Source organism: Micropterus salmoides, unplaced genomic scaffold (genome assembly GCF_014851395.1).
Source record: "Micropterus salmoides isolate LMB-PRFRI ecotype aquatic unplaced genomic scaffold, ASM1485139v1 Ms_hic_scaffold_18, whole genome shotgun sequence".
NCBI classification, from domain to species: domain Eukaryota; kingdom Metazoa; phylum Chordata; class Actinopteri; order Centrarchiformes; family Centrarchidae; genus Micropterus; species Micropterus salmoides.
Genome location: NW_024040928.1, coordinates 3815317 through 3834907, shown reverse-complemented (window position 1 = coordinate 3834907; position 19591 = coordinate 3815317). Strand labels below are relative to the sequence as shown.

Below are 19591 nucleotides of genomic sequence, written 5' to 3'. Positions count from 1 at the left end.
ATAAGATGCACTTGAAAACAAGTGGTTTTAGGTGTATTGTCATATCACAGGACAGCTCAGCAAAGCTCAATCATTGCAAGTGCACCAAGTTATAATAGCTTAACCCAATTTCGATTTCTGACTGGTTATGTAAAATTGAACTTGAAGACATAAGTTTAAAAATTTATAATTTTACAAACCATATAGAATACAAAAATTAAGTTAGTCCAGATATGCTATGTAATCAATTGGATGCCACTTGCTCAAAATTTTTAGGAAGAGTAGTGAAAAAAAGAATTGGACAAAATTCAATATGGCAGAAAATCTATCCAGGCCAAATGGGAGTGGCTTAAATAGATAGATTGGCTTGGCCCCACATAAATCAAGGGGAAAATAATTTTTTTCTGTAATAGGCCAAAGTTTGTTGTTATAGAGCCACCATCTGGCTAAGTGGAATCTATTTTTTATCTTAGTAGAGGATGAGATAGCAACTGTAGCTGTGACAGTCTCTGAGACGCAGATACTTTTAGGGCAGAAGAAGAAGAAACTTAACAAATACAATAGGGTTCCAGCAACTTCATTGCTTGGAGCCCTAATAACATAAACTAATGTTGACTGCAGAGCTAGAGCTATTACCATGAAGAAGTAAGCAAGGCTGAAAGTGTTGTCATTTACTGGGACATGCTGCCACCTTCTGGTTAATCATAGGCTTCAAGAATAAATAAGCAGATGCTGGACTGTGGAGCCTGGACTATGCCACTGGAGTATAGGCTTTTACAGTGTTTATTATAATACATTAATAAATTGTTCAAATGCATTAATAAGCTCAAATTAAATAACATAAAGATCATGTTCTGTCTGTAATGTCTGACAAAGTCAGTTTCCATACCAATATTGTTATACTGTAAAGATGTGTCTCTTTAGAGCTGCACTAATCAACATTTTCATATTAACAATGGGTTAAAGGACTGTGTGTATTGTGACAAACCCACAGAGATTTATCACCTGACACTGCAATTCCTCACGGCTCTGTGGAGCATTTTAGCCTCTTTTAGCTCATTGTTGTGGTTTAATTGCCCACAATGTTTTGTTCATTCTCAGTACTCTCATCAGCCTTGTTTTCAGCCACAGCAGGCAGCTGTATTCAGAGATAAAGCTCGGCTAAACCCACTGTACACTAGGAATTTTTTAGTTCTACATTATTTCCTATCAATTATAAAGAATATCCAACTGTAATAAATCCCTAACAAAATCTTTCAGCTGATGAAATGTCACTATGAAAGGCAAGAATTACAGGAATCAGAACCTACCTTCTTGGTTAATGAAATAGATTAAAAGTAACAAATGTACCAACAGACATATAAGGAATTATCTGGAAGTTTTCTAATATTTATTGGGAAACAACATGTAAATTTGATATAACTAACACATTGAAGGAAGTGCATTACAAAGTTGTGCATAATATCTACTCTACCAACAAATCTGTGTCAACATTCGATATTGCAGTTTTGTTGAAAATGAAGCCATATTATGATATATGTTGTGATGCCTAATGTTTGATGCTCTCTCTGTATGCTTAAAATCTCAATTAAGTTTATTGAAGATGTAGTGAGATTAGAAACACTGTTGAAATGAATTACAAATCAACAGAACAAACAGCAAATCTGAATCTGAAAACAAAGGACAGAAGGAAAACACTTCTGCTAACTAATCTGCTGCAGTAATCATAGTCCTCCTCATAAAGGCATAGGAAACAAACTCATACCTATAGCATGTTGGGTTTTGACAAATCTTTATATTGATTATTTTCCACAGGTGTCCGTTTTTCCCCCTAGTTTTTCTCAGAGGGGACGTACAGTTAGGGTGAGGTCAGCCCCCCGCTGTGGGATGATGTAGCGCTCTTCCCTGAGTAGACGCAGTAGCAGGTCCGGGGTTTCCTTGGGCCAGCTGTAGATCCTGGTGCTCTGGAGCCAGTTGGGGACATGTCTCTGTAACACAGAAAGAGTGGGTCCATGGGTCGAGTTAGTGAGTGACTCTGGATATGAAAGCCTCACCTGCAGAAAACACTTAAATTAATAAAGGAAATCTCAGAGAGAGCCCATCCACCATTTAGATCTGTTCTTTACATTTCCCTGATATACATATTCCCAGTGTATGTTTTATATCATGTAAATGGATAGGTTTTTTACCTGGAGTAGTGCCAAATAGCAACTGTAAATCACCAAATTTCTCAGCCAGCTCACTGTTTATAAGGAAACTATTTAAAAAAACATTGCATAAAATCACAGGAATTTGTGAAGCCTAGAGCATGGGACTCATAAATCTAAAACACAGTGTACAATTTATTATACACCATATGAGACTTGATGTGGGAATGTTATGTATTTTCAAGGAAACAGCTATTTATATCTAACACAACATCTGGAAGTGCAAATTATGTATCAGCATCCATTTTGACAGCTATTTACTGCTTATAGTGGAGTGTGCATAGTGCCAGGCCCTCCTCTTCATACAGAGTGTATGAAAGAAGACATGAGTTGCATTCGGTAGTCTGTCTGTTTTTAAACAAAACCTCCAACTAGGTATACAGCATTCCAATAGAAATATATACAGTTTATGAATGACCATAAACTAACAACTACATAAATTATCAGAACTTCTGAATGTAGGATTTTTCACAGGTTGTGAAAGAGTTCATAGTGAGCAATTAAATAAGCTGCTGGTGTCCGACTTCCTGTTCAGTATTCCACAGACAGTCCTGTTGTCAAACCTTTTATCCAAAATATCACCTGTTGAGCACTACACCACTTAAAAGCATTATGATTTGTTTTGGTTCTGATTTAGTTTAGGTTTTTCCTCATCAGCTGATGGACTATTTTCTCCATTTTCACAAAAAAGAAAAAATGTTTTTGGACTATTTGGAATGCAGCATTGATGTTGTTTTAAGTATTTTGATAATTAACAAACACGTCATAGGGCATTCAAGTAAAAAGTTGAGTCAACTTTCAGAATATGAAGTGCATAAAAATGTTTATGCTATGTGGGGAGTTTTTATTTTATTTTTTATTTTACTTCTGTCAGTTTTCCCAAAGAGCTGCTTATTATATTGACTAAGATAGAACATGATTATTAGCATTCAACAGGTACATCCCCCATAAGTCTTAGCCATAGCATATATGTAATCAAAGCCTAGGAATTGTAGTAGACATGACTTTTTCACAGGCCTTTCTCATGTTGACTTGTCATAGTAAGAAACACACAGGTGTTACTAATGACATTAACAATGGTTCTGTTCAATTCAAGTGTCCCAGTAAAGCATGACAGTGGCTCAGTGAGACAGTGAGCCAGCACAGATAATAACAGGACCCTGAAACTGGTCTTCATTCAGAAAAGAGAGACGAATGAAGGCCGTGAGATGTGGTTGAAAGCTCTGAGAGCCAGTCAGTTTGATTTTTTGTTACATATACTGTTTCCAAAGGTTAAGAATGAATCGCTGTAATGTGTGTGAACCTGACCCTCTGACGGTTTGTTTGATGTACTCACCTTGGTTGCATTAGGAAACAACACAGGTACCAGTCTGAAGTTCAGGCAGCCTTGTTGGATGTACTCATTTTGGATCTGTACCAACAGGAAATGAGGACAATCAGTGCTCATAGTGCTCCAGAAACTTACACAAATAGTTTATTTAATACAGGCAAAACATTGCAGCTACTGATACAGTGTAGCCTGCCTTTTAAATTTACAGAACTCAGTGAAGACTGGCCAGACAGAGGGGTGAAACCGATGTTCATTTTCCCTTTGGATAATAATAAAATGTTCAAGAAGCCTTTTCATTTTCACATCTGATACGTTCTCTGATGATCAGCCTTCCAGATTTACAGAGCGACGTGTTTGCACTAAGCATTATGGAGCCTTCCAGGCCCACACCTGGACACACTAACTGTGGGACTGTGAGTGTGGGGACAGTGGGTGGAGTTGGCAAATGAAATGTCCCATTTTCAAGTCCCTCTAGGCATTTCCTCATTCTCCTGTTCCCAATGGCATGTGGGAGGAGGAAGTTTAATGACATAAGCTTGCCACAAGAGGGCGATATTTCACACAGACATTTCTGCCTCAATTGTTGACAGCTGTCTTAACAGTTATGCGAGCTCTCACCTGATTGTGAATGTACTTGGTGTGCAGGCCATGCTCATCGTCCCCAATTCCCTCCACATCCTCCTTGTACTTGGGGCTGATGACCACGATGATGAGCACCGATTTCTGTTAAACGACACCTCACTATCAGCTTTTGCAGAAGACAGCAAACTGATTAATTTTCTGCCTTGACTCAATAGTCAGACTTACATCGTTCAAAAATCTGTCCATCCATTTGGTGATGTCCATTCTTTTGATTGGATCATCAAAGATGTCAATCTATCAAGAGACAGGCAGAGTGTGAGTGTTGATCCGGGAAGCACAAAGGTGATAGATGTATGATAGGACTTACTGCTGGTTTGAACCCCTGAGCAGTCAGAAATCTGGCGAAAGGTATCATTTCACGAGCTGTGTCCACAGAATATGTGATGAAAACATTCCCTGTCAACAGAAAAATCAGTGAAACATCCTTATCTCTACCTAGTACATTCTTTAAGATTAGGAAAAAGAGCATCACATGCACATGGACTTACTACACTCCTCCGGTAGGCTGATGGTCCTCCTGATCTCCTTTGTAGCTGCTCCTGGACCAGCCTGGAAGGAGTGATCCACGCTGACCTCATGAATCACATCTCTAGGAGGAGATCCATAGTTGGTATTTGGAGCATCTCTAAGTTGCAGCCTATTAGGAGGAGGATGCCTGTGGAGGGAAATGATCAGGAACAATCTGAGATATATGGAACACATCTGTGATGTATCTATGACTCTATGTTGAAAATATCAGATCATAATGACAAAAAGGACAGAATAGTTCTCATACCATGGATGTTGGTGGGGCCGAGGCTCCTGGTGTGGCTCCGCTGGGTAATCATGCTTAAAATGATAATTTGCTGGAGGGCAACACGCACGATTTCTGAGACAACTGCCCGGCATTGGATCGGGGCCTGCAGAGAGACATGGAGGAGCAGACATAAATTTCCTAGTTTGAAGTGTTTCCAATTCAGCAGTGATGAGGTCATGCAGACTCAATAGAAACACAAGCGTAGCAGCTGAATGATACAGGAGTGGGGAGGTCACACTGCATTAATGAGCGTCTTGCCCTAAAATCAATTCATTTGCACGGGTCTCAACGGAGGGTGTCCCATGACACTTGTGTAATAATTAGAGTCATTACATACAGTATCTCACAAAAGACATTTTCACTTAGTGGTGTACTCACTTTGTTGCCAGCGGTTTAGACATCAATGGTTGTGTGATGTGTTATTTTGAGGGGACAGTAAATTTACACTGTTATACAAGCTGCATACTCTCTACTAGTGTTGTAGTACTCGAGACCGGTCTTGGTCTCGAGACCGGTCTTAAGACCACTTTTTGACTTTCTTGTCTCAGTCTCGGACATTGAGGACTCGGGATTTTATTTCAAGACCATAACTTTGGGACTATCAATAAATTGCTTTTACATTGTCTGATTTATTTGTTAACATCCTAACTTTGATTGAATGTAAAACTTATTGCTTCAAATGCAACCAATAACCCTAATCAAAAATGTGTTGTTCCCATTAACGACTGTCCCCCCTCCCCGCGATGGTAAACATGGAAAAGGGGTATTGAATAAAGATGCTTGCGTTGATTTTAGCTCTTAGTGTTTGTATGTGGGTGTTTTAATGGGAATGTGGATCTTTCAGATCAATGTGATCAGAGAGACCTCTGATCTTGTTCCACATTTCATTGTGTGTCATGTAATGTGGGGAACTGATCTTTGTGTTGACTCTCTCTCGCCCTCCCTCGGACTTGGTCTCGATTTGGTCTCAGCCCCTAAAAGCCTTGGTGTTGTCTCGGTCTCGATAAACTCTGGTCTTGGTCTTGACTTGGTCTCGGCTTGGGCGGTCTTGACTACAACACTAATCACTACTTTACACTGTAGCAAAGTGTCATTTCTTCAGTGTTGTCACATGAAAAGCTATAATCAAATATTTACAAATGTGAGGGGTGTACTCAGTTTTATGAGATACTGTATGTCAAAAACATGTTTTTCTAAGTTGGGTTAACTGACCCTTTAAACATTGTTATCATCATCCACCGATAAATAAATTGATCTTGTAGTCAAATATATAATTTATCTGCTAATGTAACAGTAGAGTAACATTAAAAGTCAAATAATCTGTAATATTTCAGTAACAGCTCCCCAACACTGACAGTAACACCACACACCTATAGTGTTTCTAATGATAATGCAACACTGACAGTGACCGGGCACACGTGCTGCAGGGTGTCGTGGTGGGACATAGTGGGGGTGGCCAAAGTTTATTTCAGAGATGAGCGGGAGAGGGTGCTCCAAGCTTTCTGTCTCCTCCAAAGAGTGAACCTGAGGATAGTTTGAAGGGCCTGCAAAGCCTCTACTGTGGTTAACCATGGGGTCCAGTTCACACAGCAGCACCTGCTCTCTGATACCATGAGGCCAAACACCTGCAGGATGGGGGAGGTTCCGCTCTCCTGCCTGTGCAGGGGGGATGAAGCGAAGCTGGGCTGCAGTGAAACAGGCTCCTCTGGGTTCATGCAAATACTGGCTCTCAGAAAATCTGCACTCGCTGACACTGTGTGCTGTCTCCTTAGCTTGCTCAAAGCCATGTCCCTGCAGCCTTTTGCTGGTCTCTGTATGTCCAATACACTGTTTGCAAGAAGGAGGCCAGGCCAAGTCCAGACTGGAGGATGTCATGCTCTCATCCATCTCAACAGGAACACTCGGATGAGGGCAAGGTCCTGATAACAAGAGGCAACAGAAAAACACCTTTGCACTTCATTTGTAGAGACATTTTGAAATACTAGAGAGATTCATGACTGCTGCGAGTCTGACAGGGTTTTGTTTCCTACCTTTAAGAGAGTCCATTTTCTTGCCAAGGAAAACTGCCTCTTGCCTGCAGTGAAGTGAAAACAAAAACTAAAGGAATGTAATAGAGCATGACAACTTAAAGAGACACATACAGCACCTTATATAAACACCGGAAAACCAGAAAGAAAACTGTACGTTTGAAACTTTCAGTTGAGAGATTCAAATTACACTTTTCATTTAGTATAAACTGTTCTCAGGACTAGAATTTACACATTCTTGTTTAACCCTCACTGAATAGGTGTGAAACGTTGCATGTTAAAAAGGTGTAAAGGTGGGTTGAGTGTAACATGACACAAGCGCTGCGAACTAGTACAAAGGTCAAAATCCCTGATCTAAAGGTATGCCATGTATGTCTTCTTAAATTACAAATAAATCTATCTCAAAAGTTTTTGTATACTTTTACCTATAAATTCACATACAGAGAATAAAGCAAAACGACTGTTTTCCCACACCTACCTTCTCTTAGACCTGCTTATCCCTCAGCCACAGCACAAACCTGTTCTGCGGCAAACAGGAAATAGTTCCACAATGCAAAGCAGGGATGTCTCGTGACTCATTTATGCAAATAATAGAAGGGAATTGTACTGTAACCGCCAGGATATTTCTTAAGCAAGGTAGGCATTCTGTGGCCAATCAGGTTTAACTGTTTATTTGATTTGAAGTGTCATTTTCAGCCAACCCTTGGAAAAGAGGATCTGTAATAAATAATACTTAAAGCAATAAATTAAAATCAAAACATTACTATCAAAACACAACATACTATTGAACATTATGGCAACTTTGGCTGAACAATCAAACATTTTTAAGGCTAGAAAACAGGTGCAGTTTCTCTCCTGTTACTACTACACATGACCTGGATAACTCAGAACGGGGTGTCACAGGGTTTTAATGTCATTTTTGGTCCTACATGCAGGTCGGCTTCACTGTTCGATCTCTGGCTTATCCCCTTGGTTCCCACTTCAGCCCTGCAGTTAGGTGGCCTACCCCACCCTCTCCTCACTTGCAACTCATTCCATCATCAGTTACTCACTATATATACCTTGCCTGCTTATAGGACCTTGATTCCTGCCTGCTCCTTGCTGGATTTGTTTGCTTGTGTTGGCCTTTGTTAAACATTCGTACTTTTTACTTGTACCTACAGATCTGCCTCACTTGTCAGCATTTGGTGCTACCCTGTGTTCTGGTCACCTTGCTTGCAACAGCCTTGAACCATCTGGCCAGCCATGGACACAGCAGGCTGTTTATTTGAGGTCTAACTGTGTGAGCTATCATTCACCCTCCTGTGCCTCAAAGGTAATTAGAGGAGGGCTCCTAGTAGGGAGTATAGAGAGGCAGCTCTGACTGTGGCATGCAGGGAAGTGCCCTCTAAGCCTTGGCTCAGGATTTTTTTTTATCTGGATGGGCTAAGGACTTCCTCAACACCCCTGATTCTCAGCTTGCTAGCTTCCAGCATGCATCCAAGGTCCTCCTCCCTACTAGCTTTTTCCACTGCTTTCGTAGTTTTCATGGGGGATGGTTTGGTTGTCATTGCGTGGTAGTATTTATCCCTTGATGAAGACCATGAAATGTGGTTAAAAAAACTAGTCAGTGGGGCGTAAGTTGAGGGTTTTCTATCAAACTGCAGTTTCCTTGGTCAATAATGCACGTTTTTTGTTAAAGGATAATTTCTCTAAAGTCTGATCTTTGTCCATTCCTCCAGATTCTTTCTAAGATAACTTTTTGAGATTGGTTAGCACCACAGTCGCAGGGCCGCTGCATGACAAGGCCTTATGATCTACAACTGAGAAGACTTTCATGGTGTTGTGGGTGAGGAGTGAGCCAAGCTCATGTGCCTTCGCATTGCAAGTCACTACTTGGACCAGCTCCCGACGGAAACGCCTGCTGACCATGCAGTAGAGCAGGAAGTTGGTGATGGAGTTGAGGTTCTGCAGCATGTTAGCTAAGTCTCCGGCCACATTGATGGGGATGCTGTAGTCGTTCCTGTTGAAGTCCTCGTTGTTGTACTTGGTCCTCAAGATGCAGTATGTGACAAAGCGGGGCAGGCTGAGCACTACGAAGGCCACGGAAACGGTGCCCAGCAGCAGGATGGTCCTCCTCAACATGCACCTGGTGCTCCTCCCATGCATAACGCGACGCTCTTCCTTGGTGAAGAGGTTGCTGGCGCGGCACAGATGATACCCGATGAGGTAGTTGAAGATCATGACCAACACAATGGGAATTCCACCTGAGAGGAATGTGGTTATCCACACTATAACAGTAGAGTAGGTCTCATTGCGATAATGACACCTAGGCAGAGTCACATTCTCCCCGTCCACAGTAATATTGACAGGTGAGACAACGTTGATCCAGCCCAGTGGCACAGAGACAAGATGTGACACCAGGACGACAGCCACACAGGTCAGTTTAGTGACCCAGGCCTGGGAGAAGTGCTGCTTGGCCGCAGTGCTGCGGAGGACGAGGTATCGCTCGATGGTGAACACCACCACCATCCAGGAGGAGCTGTAGAGCGATCCATACTGCAGGAAGCCCAAAATGCCACACCAGGGGTGAGAGTGCCAGAAGGGCTGCAGTAGCCAAAAGGTAAGGGTCAGGTCAATAAGGATAACCCACACCAGGTAGAAGGTGTCCACGATGGCAAGACAGCTCAGGTAAATGATGGCCGTGTCGGACATCCCACATTTACGGAAGCAGATCATGTAGAAGGTGAAGAGGTTGGCTAGAAGACACGAACATAAAAGCTCAGATAGATAAATGACATATGCCTGTCTGGTCGTAGATTGAGTTTTTACATCATAAATTTACATTTACAAAAATTTTTTATTTTTTTGAAGCCAAAAACACAACATCTGACTTTGTACCACTTTATAAAGTTATTATGGCAGATTAGCTTATTAGCATACAGTTGCTTATTAGCTGTCACAAAGGCTGAGGTGTGGACTCAAAATGCAGACACTTGCGAGGAGGATACAGTTCAAAGAGGATTTATGAAATGAGAACTCAAAAACAGGTTTACTCGGAGCACAGCTGGCAAAAGTCCAAACCAAGGGAGAATACAAAAGGAATGTAAATCCAGAACAGGGCAGAGTAATCCAAAATATGGGGAAACAATCCAGGAAACAAGCAGAGCACAAGGCAGAACACTCAACATTTGATGATGACACCCCAAGGACTGAATACAACTGAGGGCAATATATACAGGGGCACACCACACACACAAGCAGGCAGGGCAATTAAACACAGGTGAGACGCATTGGAGATGAAGGTAGACAAGAAACAAAGCTAGACAAAAACACCAATCACCAAAATTACAAATTAAACAGGAAGTAAAGCTACAGACAATACACAAGGACATATAATAATAATAATACTAATAATAATCTTTATTTGTAGAGCACTTTTCAAAAACAAGTAACAAAGTGCTTTAACAAGTGTAAAGACAATAATACCCAAACTATGTAACTGAATATATGTAACTGAATACAACAGAAAACAAAGAAACAATGCTCAACTAACAAAACCTAAACAAGAACACAGAGGCAATTGGTAAAACAGAAATGGACATTTAACAAAATAACAGAAAAAAACCCACACTCAAATCCAAGGTCGTGACATTAGCCACATCATTCGTTTATAGTAATGTTTTTGACAACTTGACAAATGGAAGTCCAATCTCCTCTTAGCTCTGGTTTGGTCTTCATCAACCCCTGACAAAAATATTGGGCTCGCTTGCCAGATGCTCCACTTTGTCTGTTTGCTGTTTGGTTCTGTGCAGATAGTGTACAGGTGCAATTACTTTATTTTTCCCCTGAAAACAGCTGCTTTCTGCTACTGGAAACAAGCTTTATGAGAGTGTGGTTTATAGGCCTGAAGAGCTGAGGGGAACTGCAGAGTTGGGTGATAACTCTGTGGGTTTGAAACTATTGGCTTTCATATTAGCATACTGTTGACATTTGATTCAGTATTGTTAATAAAACAACACTGATTAGTGCAAACAAAACATTTAAGACTTAATAAATCTGTACTAACGTTTTTCAGTGTAGATAAAAGAACATTTTAGCGTTTGCCAGAATGTTTAGCCTAGCTTAGCACAAATACAGGAAGCAAGAGAAACTGCTAGCCAGGTTCTGTCAACAATGTAAAAAGTCTTTTAGCACAAGACGGTTTTATTACCGTTTTATTTTAGCTAGCTAGTACACTCAAAAGTCACCCAAATGTTGTCACAACAGTCTGCAAACCTGAGACAGGACTTTTGAGACGCTGTGTAGGTCACCCTGTAGTTGTCGGTTAAGAAATAGTCTAGTTCCAAAGAAACCAATAAACCATGTTTCTATATATCTAGTTTTACATATACATTACAATGTGTAACTAAGACAGTGTTGCAATGTTTTGGTAGTGCAATTTTTCACAAGTCAGAGCAAGGTTGTTTCCTCCTGCTTCCAGTCTTTGAGCTAAGCAAGGCTAAATGCTACATGTCTTTATTTTATTTTATTTATTGTGGGTTTCAATGCCTGCGATGGACTGGCGACCTGTCCAGGGTGTACTCCACCTTTCACCCGACGTCAGCTGGGATTGGCTCCAGCCCCCTCGCGACCCTGTACGCAGGATAAGCGGCTGACGATGGATGGATGGATGGATGGATGGGTTTCAATGCCAACGTATATCCCAAATTGTGGATCTCTTTCTTTATGTAACAGAAGGCTAACTGCAAGCTTGCAGTAAGTAATTCATTAACAAATGGCTATTGACCTGGATGCTCTGAAGGCAGAGCTAAAAGTGATTTATTAACAACAATAAAGTCATTATTAACCTAAAAGAATGCCGGATCATGCATTGGTACCAACTGTCGTGATAAAACCTATTCAAGCATCAAGACCAAACAAGACGACATGATACACACCTGGTATACCAATGATGCAAAGGAGAGGGTAATAGATCTTCTGAACTGTGACTAAGATGGTGAAGCTGGCTCCCTCCATGTTTCATTCACCACCAGGCGATAGCTCACATGCTTAAACCTGTAATAAAGCCATTAGAGAGGTGGAGGAGGAGTACAGTAGACAAATACTGGTGAGTGGCTACATTGCAGATTAAAGCTTTTGATGCCATAAAATGGGATACTACTTTAGAGTTCTTTATGTGAAATTGCCATGATTTAAATGGACTAAAACTGAAGGCTACTGAGCCTTTGTTTAAGCTGATGTGAATGCAATAATCAACTAAATGACTGAATTGTAAAATGTGACGTTAAAAGCACACATACAAAACCATTACACTTTAGAAAAATGAATAAATTAAGCTTTGAATATTGCTCTATAATATGTATTTAATTTACTTTTGGTCTTTTTCTTCAACTATGTTTGAACATGTTCACAGAGATCAGACAGCCCCTTCTATGTTGCACACAACAAAAATAACCCGATTCAGCTCCAAAGTTAAACATTAAGCATTTCAAAGCATTTAAGCATTCAGCTGATGACTCACAATAAACACTGGATGACAGGTCATCTGTCTCTGGGTGTCTCACTTTGAATTCACTGAAGAGAGGCGGCTGAGGTTGTGCTTTATTTTTCAGTTTCTAACTGCCTGCAAAATATCTATCCAACAGTCTCCAACAGTTTAAAACATCCACTGGTGTCTTCCACAAAAGATCTAACTCTCTGTAAAAGGGTTATAGAGACTTACTTTAACTTAATACAGACATTAAGGAAAGCTAAACATATTTCCTTCTTCCTTTTGTCCTTTAAGAGCCTATTATCAATAATCTGGACTACTACAAGTTCATTATTTTCATCTGGGTGAAGATATCAGTACTAAAATGGCTAAAATCAGACATACCTGCTGTCTATAGGACCTCCGTGCTGTGTGCCTCATAGCTCTGAAGATGTCATACAGTAGTGGCTTCTTCCACAGAGGTGTATACCAGCTGGTTATGGCTCCACAAGGACGAGACTATCGTTGATATGAGGAGGAATGGGTGAGACAGCTGCTGGTCCTATAAGGCTTCAGGAGGAGGGTCACACCACCTGACTGCTGGATATAGCTATCCCTAAATTAGATACTCAATGTCTGGCGCCAATAACTGATACACAGAATTAAACTAAACCATGAATTATCATAAAAAAGTCTATCTTTGAGCAAATTAGAGTGATATGAATTTTGTATATTTTTATGAAAAGAGGTAGTAATAGTTTTTGTCATAGTGTTTTGGAAAATAACTCATCGTTTTGAACAGTGCTTCTAGCAAGCTAGCTCTCACTTTATTGATATGAGAATCAATTATTTCTTAATAACAAAGGCTTGTCTTTTTCCACTGGATGGCTGACACTGAAAACAAAATTACAGGAAGAAATGAAAGATTTCTAGGTAACTAAATGCTAACCCGAGCCTTCTAACATGCTCACAATGACAATGCTGATGTTTAGCAGGCATACTAAACATAACTGAAGCTGATGAGAATGTTTTGCAGGTGTTTGTCCATTAACCAAAGTATTAGTACAAATTACAATGTTGACCTGGGGGTGGTGCTACATGAAATTTTAAGGGAACACCATACAATTCACCTGGAAGAGGGACCAAAAAAGAGCAATATATAAAATAGAAAATGTGATTTTCAGCTGGATTGTGAAGTAAAAAAAAAGTGCATCAACACATAGCCTTCACACGTCTTTATCAGGGTTTAAACAGAATCGGCAGGACATCATGAAATAAATGTGTTTATGTGTTTTATAAAAGTTTGAGATCCTGATTGAGACGTGTGAAGGCATTGGCAATTTCTAGTAAGCAAAAGAGGACTTTTTTGTACTCTTCCATCATCGATAACAAATCTGGACTTAAAGGCTGCTGCACCACAAATGTTCTACCTTTTTACATATAAAAAAAACAACATCTTATCACAAGACAACCTGAGGTGGTCTTCATTCAAAATTCACCCATCAATGAACAGTAAGACATACATGAGGTAAGCTTACAGTGCCTTAAGAAACATTTCTGTCCAGAAATCCAGTATGAGATGAAACTGAGGATATGAGGATATGAGCTGAGGACAGATTCAGTGTGTCAGAGAAACTGGAGGAAGCTGGTGTAGGAAGGTGGAGAGGATTTGCCACAGGGGAGAGGGAGGAGGGAAGTGTCTCTTGAGCTGATGAGTTTTGAGGTCATGACAAAAAACAGAGAGTGGCTCTTCTGCTGCAGAGGTGCAGGGGGAGACGCTGACCTGGGTAAACCTTGTTTAGTGGGCTATTAGCACACACTTCCCACCTGCCACCTGTATTGATCCAGAAATCAAACAGCGGAGGACAAACACAGGTGGGAGACAACGTTTGATACTGGACAAATACTAGTTAGGAAAATTCTCTTTATGGGAAGTGAGTGAAACACTTTACTACAACAACTCTAATAGACCTTTCTCACAGTGGAAATATTGACTTGTCAGACACAGATGTAAAAACTTTACCGTAGCAGTAGTCCATGTAGGTGTGCCACTGCCCTGTCTTGTTCATGCTGGCTCACTGGCTTGTGTTAGGCTACTGGGACACCCATATTAAACTTAGGCCATCATTAATGTTTAGTTTCCCCATGTGCTTTTCCTGCCATCTCACTCGGAAATGTATGCTGTTGGAAAAGGTCCGGAAATTTCCGCTAAAGCCCACTCAAACTAGATCTGAGACCTGGGTCGGGTTAGGTCTAAATTATATTCAGTCTAACCAACTCTGTGTAGGGTCTTGTATGTACAATACTGACGCAAGTGAATCCAACTGTTCTGATCACAAGGCCACTGACAATCATCCGAATAATCTGGTTTTGGTATCAACTGTGGAGTTCAGGGAAAAACAACATGCATCGTTGCTCCTGCTCTAGACTTAATTATGACCATGATGCTCAGCAGTGTCTACTCGGCACCTGGTCTCTGCAGGGGCTTCACCTCAGTTGCAGCAGGCACTTCACACCTCCAGACTGCTTAACTGCAGGACGCACTGATGAGCAGCCAGGTTTGTCGGCATAGAGGAAGGTGTGAGATGTTATAAGGTACAGGTGTAATTCATAACAATACTAATGGCCGACTTCTGCTTCAGTTTCAGGGTCCTGGTGTTGTGCATGGGACACCTGTGGGACAGAGCCATCATTGAAATACATCAGTAACAACTGAGCTTTACAAGTTGATCCATAAATAAAAAAACTAAAAAATATTAGGGTTATACTGATATTGTTAATGAAGTGTTTGCCTTTGATTTTGTTTGTGGCATTCATTTTTTAGATACTGCGTCCCCCTTCAAGGATGTGGCTGAGGCCGTTTTGAGTTCTCCGTTGTTTTATTTCTACACATCAACACCCTTACATACACACTCACTCACACCTATCGCTTCTGACTTGACTGATTTTTCACATCACATGCTTTGCTTTACGTTCTGTTTAGATTTATTGCTCATTGTTTGGTAAAAATAAATTCTTTTGTTATACTTTCAACATGGTGGGTTTCCATATTTGTCACGGTCCAAGAGCCAGATCGTGACACTTGTAAAGGAAATTAAAAATTAAACCACTTTTTAGGCTCAAATACTGTATGTTGGTCTGGCCCTAATGGTTATTTTCAACATTTTTAACAATGTTTTTATTTTCACTACCTTTAAATTTCTAATATTTTATACTAATGGATTCCATACATTTATCTTCTCTATACTTTAAATGACCTCTGGTTTTTCATGTCTTGTAAGACATCTTAATAGACTTAATCGATAAGTGAGTCCCATGACTTTATGAAAGTGTAATACTAAACAGCTGGACTCCCCCGCTATCTCATTTCTCCTCAGATCACATGTTTGATTTTATTCACACACACACACACACACACACACACACACACACACACACACACACACACACATATAAGAACATGTCATAGTATAAGAATGGCCTCCTCCTCCGCTCTCCACAATAAATAAATGGATGGATAACATGGAACTTTTGGTTATGCTGGTTTTGTACATTAACATACCACTACCGTGTATAATATATGTATATAAGTAACTGTTTATATTGTTTTAACTTTTCTATTTTTCTAATTCTATATATTCGTATGTGTTCTGAGCTACCACTTTGATTTCATTACGCAGCCCCGTGTTGTAGAATGAAAAATAAATGTACCATATAAACAGTGGCATGTGGAAAGGAAGTGTCTTGGAAAGAGTGTAAAATGTTTATTGTTTTTTTTTTGGAATTCCAAACGCCAAATCACCAAAATAACAAAACAAGTTCTGTTAAAAAATGGAAATGAAAAGATATAAAGGAGAGAAGTTAGCGACACTTAATACCAGTTAGCTGTACAACTAAAAAATGAGGGGTATCCATTGGCCAGAGAACCATCTGCATTAAGAGCAGATCAGGGCCAGGTTCAATTCATTTTCAATTCAGAGGGTTACTTTATGAATTCAAACTTAATTTTTATTCTGAATTGCAACATGAATTGGTCCCAAACCTCATCTGAACATACAGTACACAACTGACTCTTAAAAGGATTAAAACAAAAATCAAAGACTCAAATACTGAGAGAATATAATCATGTCAGTAAAAACCTAAAAGAAGATATAACTCAGGATTGTGAGGTGGTCCGGGTTCAGCTGCAGGTTGGCGATCCGAAGGCTCAGGTGGAGGGCGTGCAGGAGATGAGGAAAAACGCCACTGTCCACTCCGACATCCCCAAAAACCACCGTGCTGACGAGGAGCGGCCTCGGAATGACAGCTCAAGTAAGACAAACATACTTAAATTAACTCGAACTTTCTTTCTTTCAGCTAAACAAAAAACTACACTCGTGGTAGAAAGACAGAAATATTTCCACCCAACTTTTCTCAAAATTATTAGCGAGGAGGGATATGTTGAAAATCCTTACACGCTCATCTGGAATTTACAAAAATCTATATCTGACATATATAATTTTCAAAAGAACCTTGTTTCATACAGCAGTAGCCTAACAACTAGTGCTCTGAGGGAGCTTTGGGGTTGCAAGAAAAGAAAAAAGGCTGATGGAGTGCTGCCTCGTGCTCGTCTGATGCAGCCTCTGCAATACCACAAACTGAAAAGTAAATAATGAAGCAATAATCTGAGGTGGATTTTTTTTTTTTTTTTTTACACATTATGTAAAATGAGAAAAAAATACATCAAGGCTTCCAACACGGCTGCCCCCCTTATAGTCTACTAAACCGCTGTCGATGAGAAGAGTCTTAATCGGCAAACATTTCATTAGTTAAAACCTCAAACTCATTCGGGATCCGAGCCTTGTCACCAGGATGAAAGTATCAGGGGATTGTTGCAACATGGACCTTTTCTCTAGTAAAACAGAAGTCACTTAGCGCGCTGCTAACTCTAGCTCCTATTAGCTAGTTAGCTCAGTTAGCGGTCTTATTAGCCAACTCTGCCCAGACTTGGAGTACTGGGGCAGTGTTGGTGTGCGTGTACACCACTAGCACAGGACCTTTGGAACACCAGGAGGAGGAGGTTTTCAGGCCCGGGGTGAAGGACTCAGCGGACAGTGGCGCCAGAATGAGCACTAGAACCGAAGCTGGGCAAGCGAGCGATGGACCTGCTCAGAAGCCTCCCAGTGAACAAGGCTGGACCTGGTACCAAACACAGCCTTAGAGACTGACAGAGGCCAGTCTGACTGTGGAATACAGTACCGAGGTGATCCACAGCGACTCCGATCAGGACTCTGAAGATACAGTGGGTTCAGGCGGGGACAGGAGAGAATTTGGGGGTTAATTTGTACGTAACGTCATACATCATCCATTGTGTTTCTAAGTGTTCTTGTGAAGTTATTGATTGCCGTGTGAGACGTGTGGGATGTTACACTGTGTTGAAATACACGAACATGTCCAGTCTCATACTGGTTGTTCCGACACATTCAGAATCATTAGCGCTTGTTGTTAGCAGGCGCGGCTCGCTTCGTGCGTGCGTTTGTGAAATGTATGTTTTAAAGGCTCATCAGTACGATCTGGTAGCTCACTGTTAACACTGTTACTGATAACATTCCTGGAACCATTTTCTGATGGCCCACAATATTTAAATAATTTAATTAATATCATAAACAATTAGCCAACTAATGGCTTGAACTAACGACGAGGAAGATCTTTAGTCGCGGGGGAGTCCTAGCTTCCAATTCAATCTGTAGAAAAGAATACAGGAGTGCCAGTATAATACACGGACAGGTGAACTGTGTCTGCTCAGGTGCTCCTCTGGAATGCTTCTTTTCATTTGCCTTTCTCACTTTTATCATTATTATTATTTTGTGCAGAAGAAAATAAAATCTTAAACGGAAGCAAACAATTAAACTAAAACAAGCCTTTCTTATTTACATTGAATACAGGTATCTCGTTGTATTTTCACGACCCCAATTAACTCAGTCCATCCTCCTTCCAACTTCCTTATGTATCGCATTTGCAGAGTTCTGACACTAGGGGGCGTGTCGGAGACTGAGGGTTGTGTTATAGGGGTTGTTGGTGGAGCTGAAATGCTCGGGTTGAGCTGAGGAAGCTGTACAGATCCTTAAAATAAAGGCCTGGCTGGGAAGGCTCCGGAGTTTCATAACGGCACTGTTTCAGCCAGTCCTGCCCCAGCCACGAGCCGACCCCGAGCGGGGGACGGGTTTAGAGGTTGTCCCCGGGTTGGTACTGAGGCTCGGTGGCTGTGAAGTAGTCCTCCAAGAAGGCTTGCAGGTACTCAAAGGTGGGCCGCTCCTCTGCATCCTTCTTCCAGCACTGCAGCATCAGCTCGTGCAGTGAGATGGGGCAGTCCTGGGGGCACGGCATCCTGTAGCCTCGCTCCACCTGCTCCAGCACCTCCCGGTTGTTCATGCCTAAAATATAAACACATGTAGAAGGTGAGTAGGCGCACCGCGGACATAGAGCAGCTCTGCTTTGATTAAACCTTGGTGACCTTCAACACAAACAGACAGCGAGCTCTAAAATCCCACCGCCACCCATCTTTTCTCAACATCTTTAATCAAACACCTTTTCAATGTGATGACTTGCTGACTGAAAATTTCTAGTCTCTTTTATCCCTTAAATCATCAACATTTTGTTCTCGTTGTAATAGTTTTAATGGAGCTTTTTTATTCTTACTCAAGTATATTGTGGGGAAAAACATACTTTTACTCTACAACATTTGCATACACTCCTCACTTCTTTCGTTTATTTATTGTTTTTATACATTTTTTATTTAGGGCACATTCTGTAGGTCTCAAGGTCTGCTTGACGCTGCAGAATAATGGATGAAGCTACTGCGGGAAATTCAGAAGGCAATAGTAGTTTTTTTGCTCTCTCTATATATATAGAGTTTGGTTTTTAAACAGCTCAGACTGTTGTGAGCTCCAGATGTGGACGCTGGTTTGAGGTCTGTTAATATCCGTACTGACAACACTGTGAGACATAATCTAGTTTAATTACACATGAGAAATTAGGGGCGGCATTAGCTCGGTCTGTTCAGACTTAGCTTGGAAACCGAAAGGTCGCCAGTTCAAGTAAATAGGATGGGTTAAATACAGAGAACTGACATCCCCTTTCCCTTTGGGGGTGGCTGGAAACTGGAGGGTTGCTGGTTTA

At 40.9% G+C, this 19591-nt stretch overlaps 3 protein-coding genes across 8 annotated transcripts in view; all 3 read right to left on the bottom strand.

The window, feature by feature from the left end:
• Positions 1-1347: 1347 nt before the first annotated feature.
• Positions 1348-7525, bottom strand: traf3ip2a (TRAF3 interacting protein 2a). 4 transcript variants are annotated; one of them, XM_038727484.1, is made up of 10 exons: positions 7460-7525; positions 6985-7028; positions 6325-6873; positions 4934-5057; positions 4647-4813; positions 4466-4554; positions 4324-4392; positions 4135-4239; positions 3523-3597; positions 1348-1967 (listed from the first exon to the last, which is right to left on the bottom strand). In XM_038727484.1, exons 2-10 carry the CDS (start codon positions 6998-7000, stop codon positions 1821-1823), a joined length of 1341 nt encoding a protein of 446 aa, XP_038583412.1. In that variant the 5' UTR covers positions 7001-7028; positions 7460-7525; the 3' UTR covers positions 1348-1820. The 4 variants fall into 4 exon arrangements, with proteins under 4 accessions (XP_038583412.1, XP_038583413.1, XP_038583414.1 ...); XM_038727485.1 differs by having other exon boundaries at positions 6358-6873; XM_038727486.1 differs by having other exon boundaries at positions 6364-6873.
• Positions 7526-8682: 1157 nt separating this feature from the next.
• LOC119909313 (probable G-protein coupled receptor 139) lies at positions 8683-12958 on the bottom strand. The gene is made up of 3 exons (XM_038727488.1): positions 12839-12958; positions 11901-12018; positions 8683-9719 (listed from the first exon to the last, which is right to left on the bottom strand). Exons 2-3 carry the CDS (start codon positions 11977-11979, stop codon positions 8710-8712), a joined length of 1089 nt encoding a protein of 362 aa, XP_038583416.1. The 5' UTR covers positions 11980-12018; positions 12839-12958; the 3' UTR covers positions 8683-8709.
• Positions 12959-16182: 3224 nt separating this feature from the next.
• fynb (FYN proto-oncogene, Src family tyrosine kinase b) overlaps positions 16183-19591 on the bottom strand; it is a 78531-nt gene continuing 75122 nt past the window's right edge. For all 3 annotated transcript variants that reach the window (XM_038726722.1, XM_038726720.1, XM_038726721.1), the window contains one exon: positions 16183-18846. In XM_038726722.1, coding sequence (XP_038582650.1) covers positions 18638-18846 — 209 coding nt within the window. In that variant the 3' untranslated portion in view covers positions 16183-18637. The remainder of the gene's footprint in view (positions 18847-19591) is intronic.

What these genes read in the sequence shown, in the direction of transcription:
- traf3ip2a (XM_038727484.1), bottom strand. An exon ending in CAGCCTACCGGAGGAGTGTA is followed by an intron (nt 4,555 to 4,646) that starts GTAAGTCCATGT and finishes TTCTGTTGACAG; the next exon opens with GGAATGTTTTCATCACATAT. An exon ending in CTCAGGGGTTCAAACCAGCA is followed by an intron (nt 4,393 to 4,465) that starts GTAAGTCCTATC and finishes GTCTCTTGATAG; the next exon opens with ATTGACATCTTTGATGATCC.
- LOC119909313 (XM_038727488.1), bottom strand. Translation starts at nt 11,979, where the DNA reads ATGGAGGGAGCCAGCTTCACCATCTTAGTCACAGTTCAGAAGATCTAT. An exon ending in TTGCATCATTGGTATACCAG is followed by an intron (nt 9,720 to 11,900) that starts GTGTGTATCATG and finishes CGTGTCTTCTAG; the next exon opens with CCAACCTCTTCACCTTCTAC.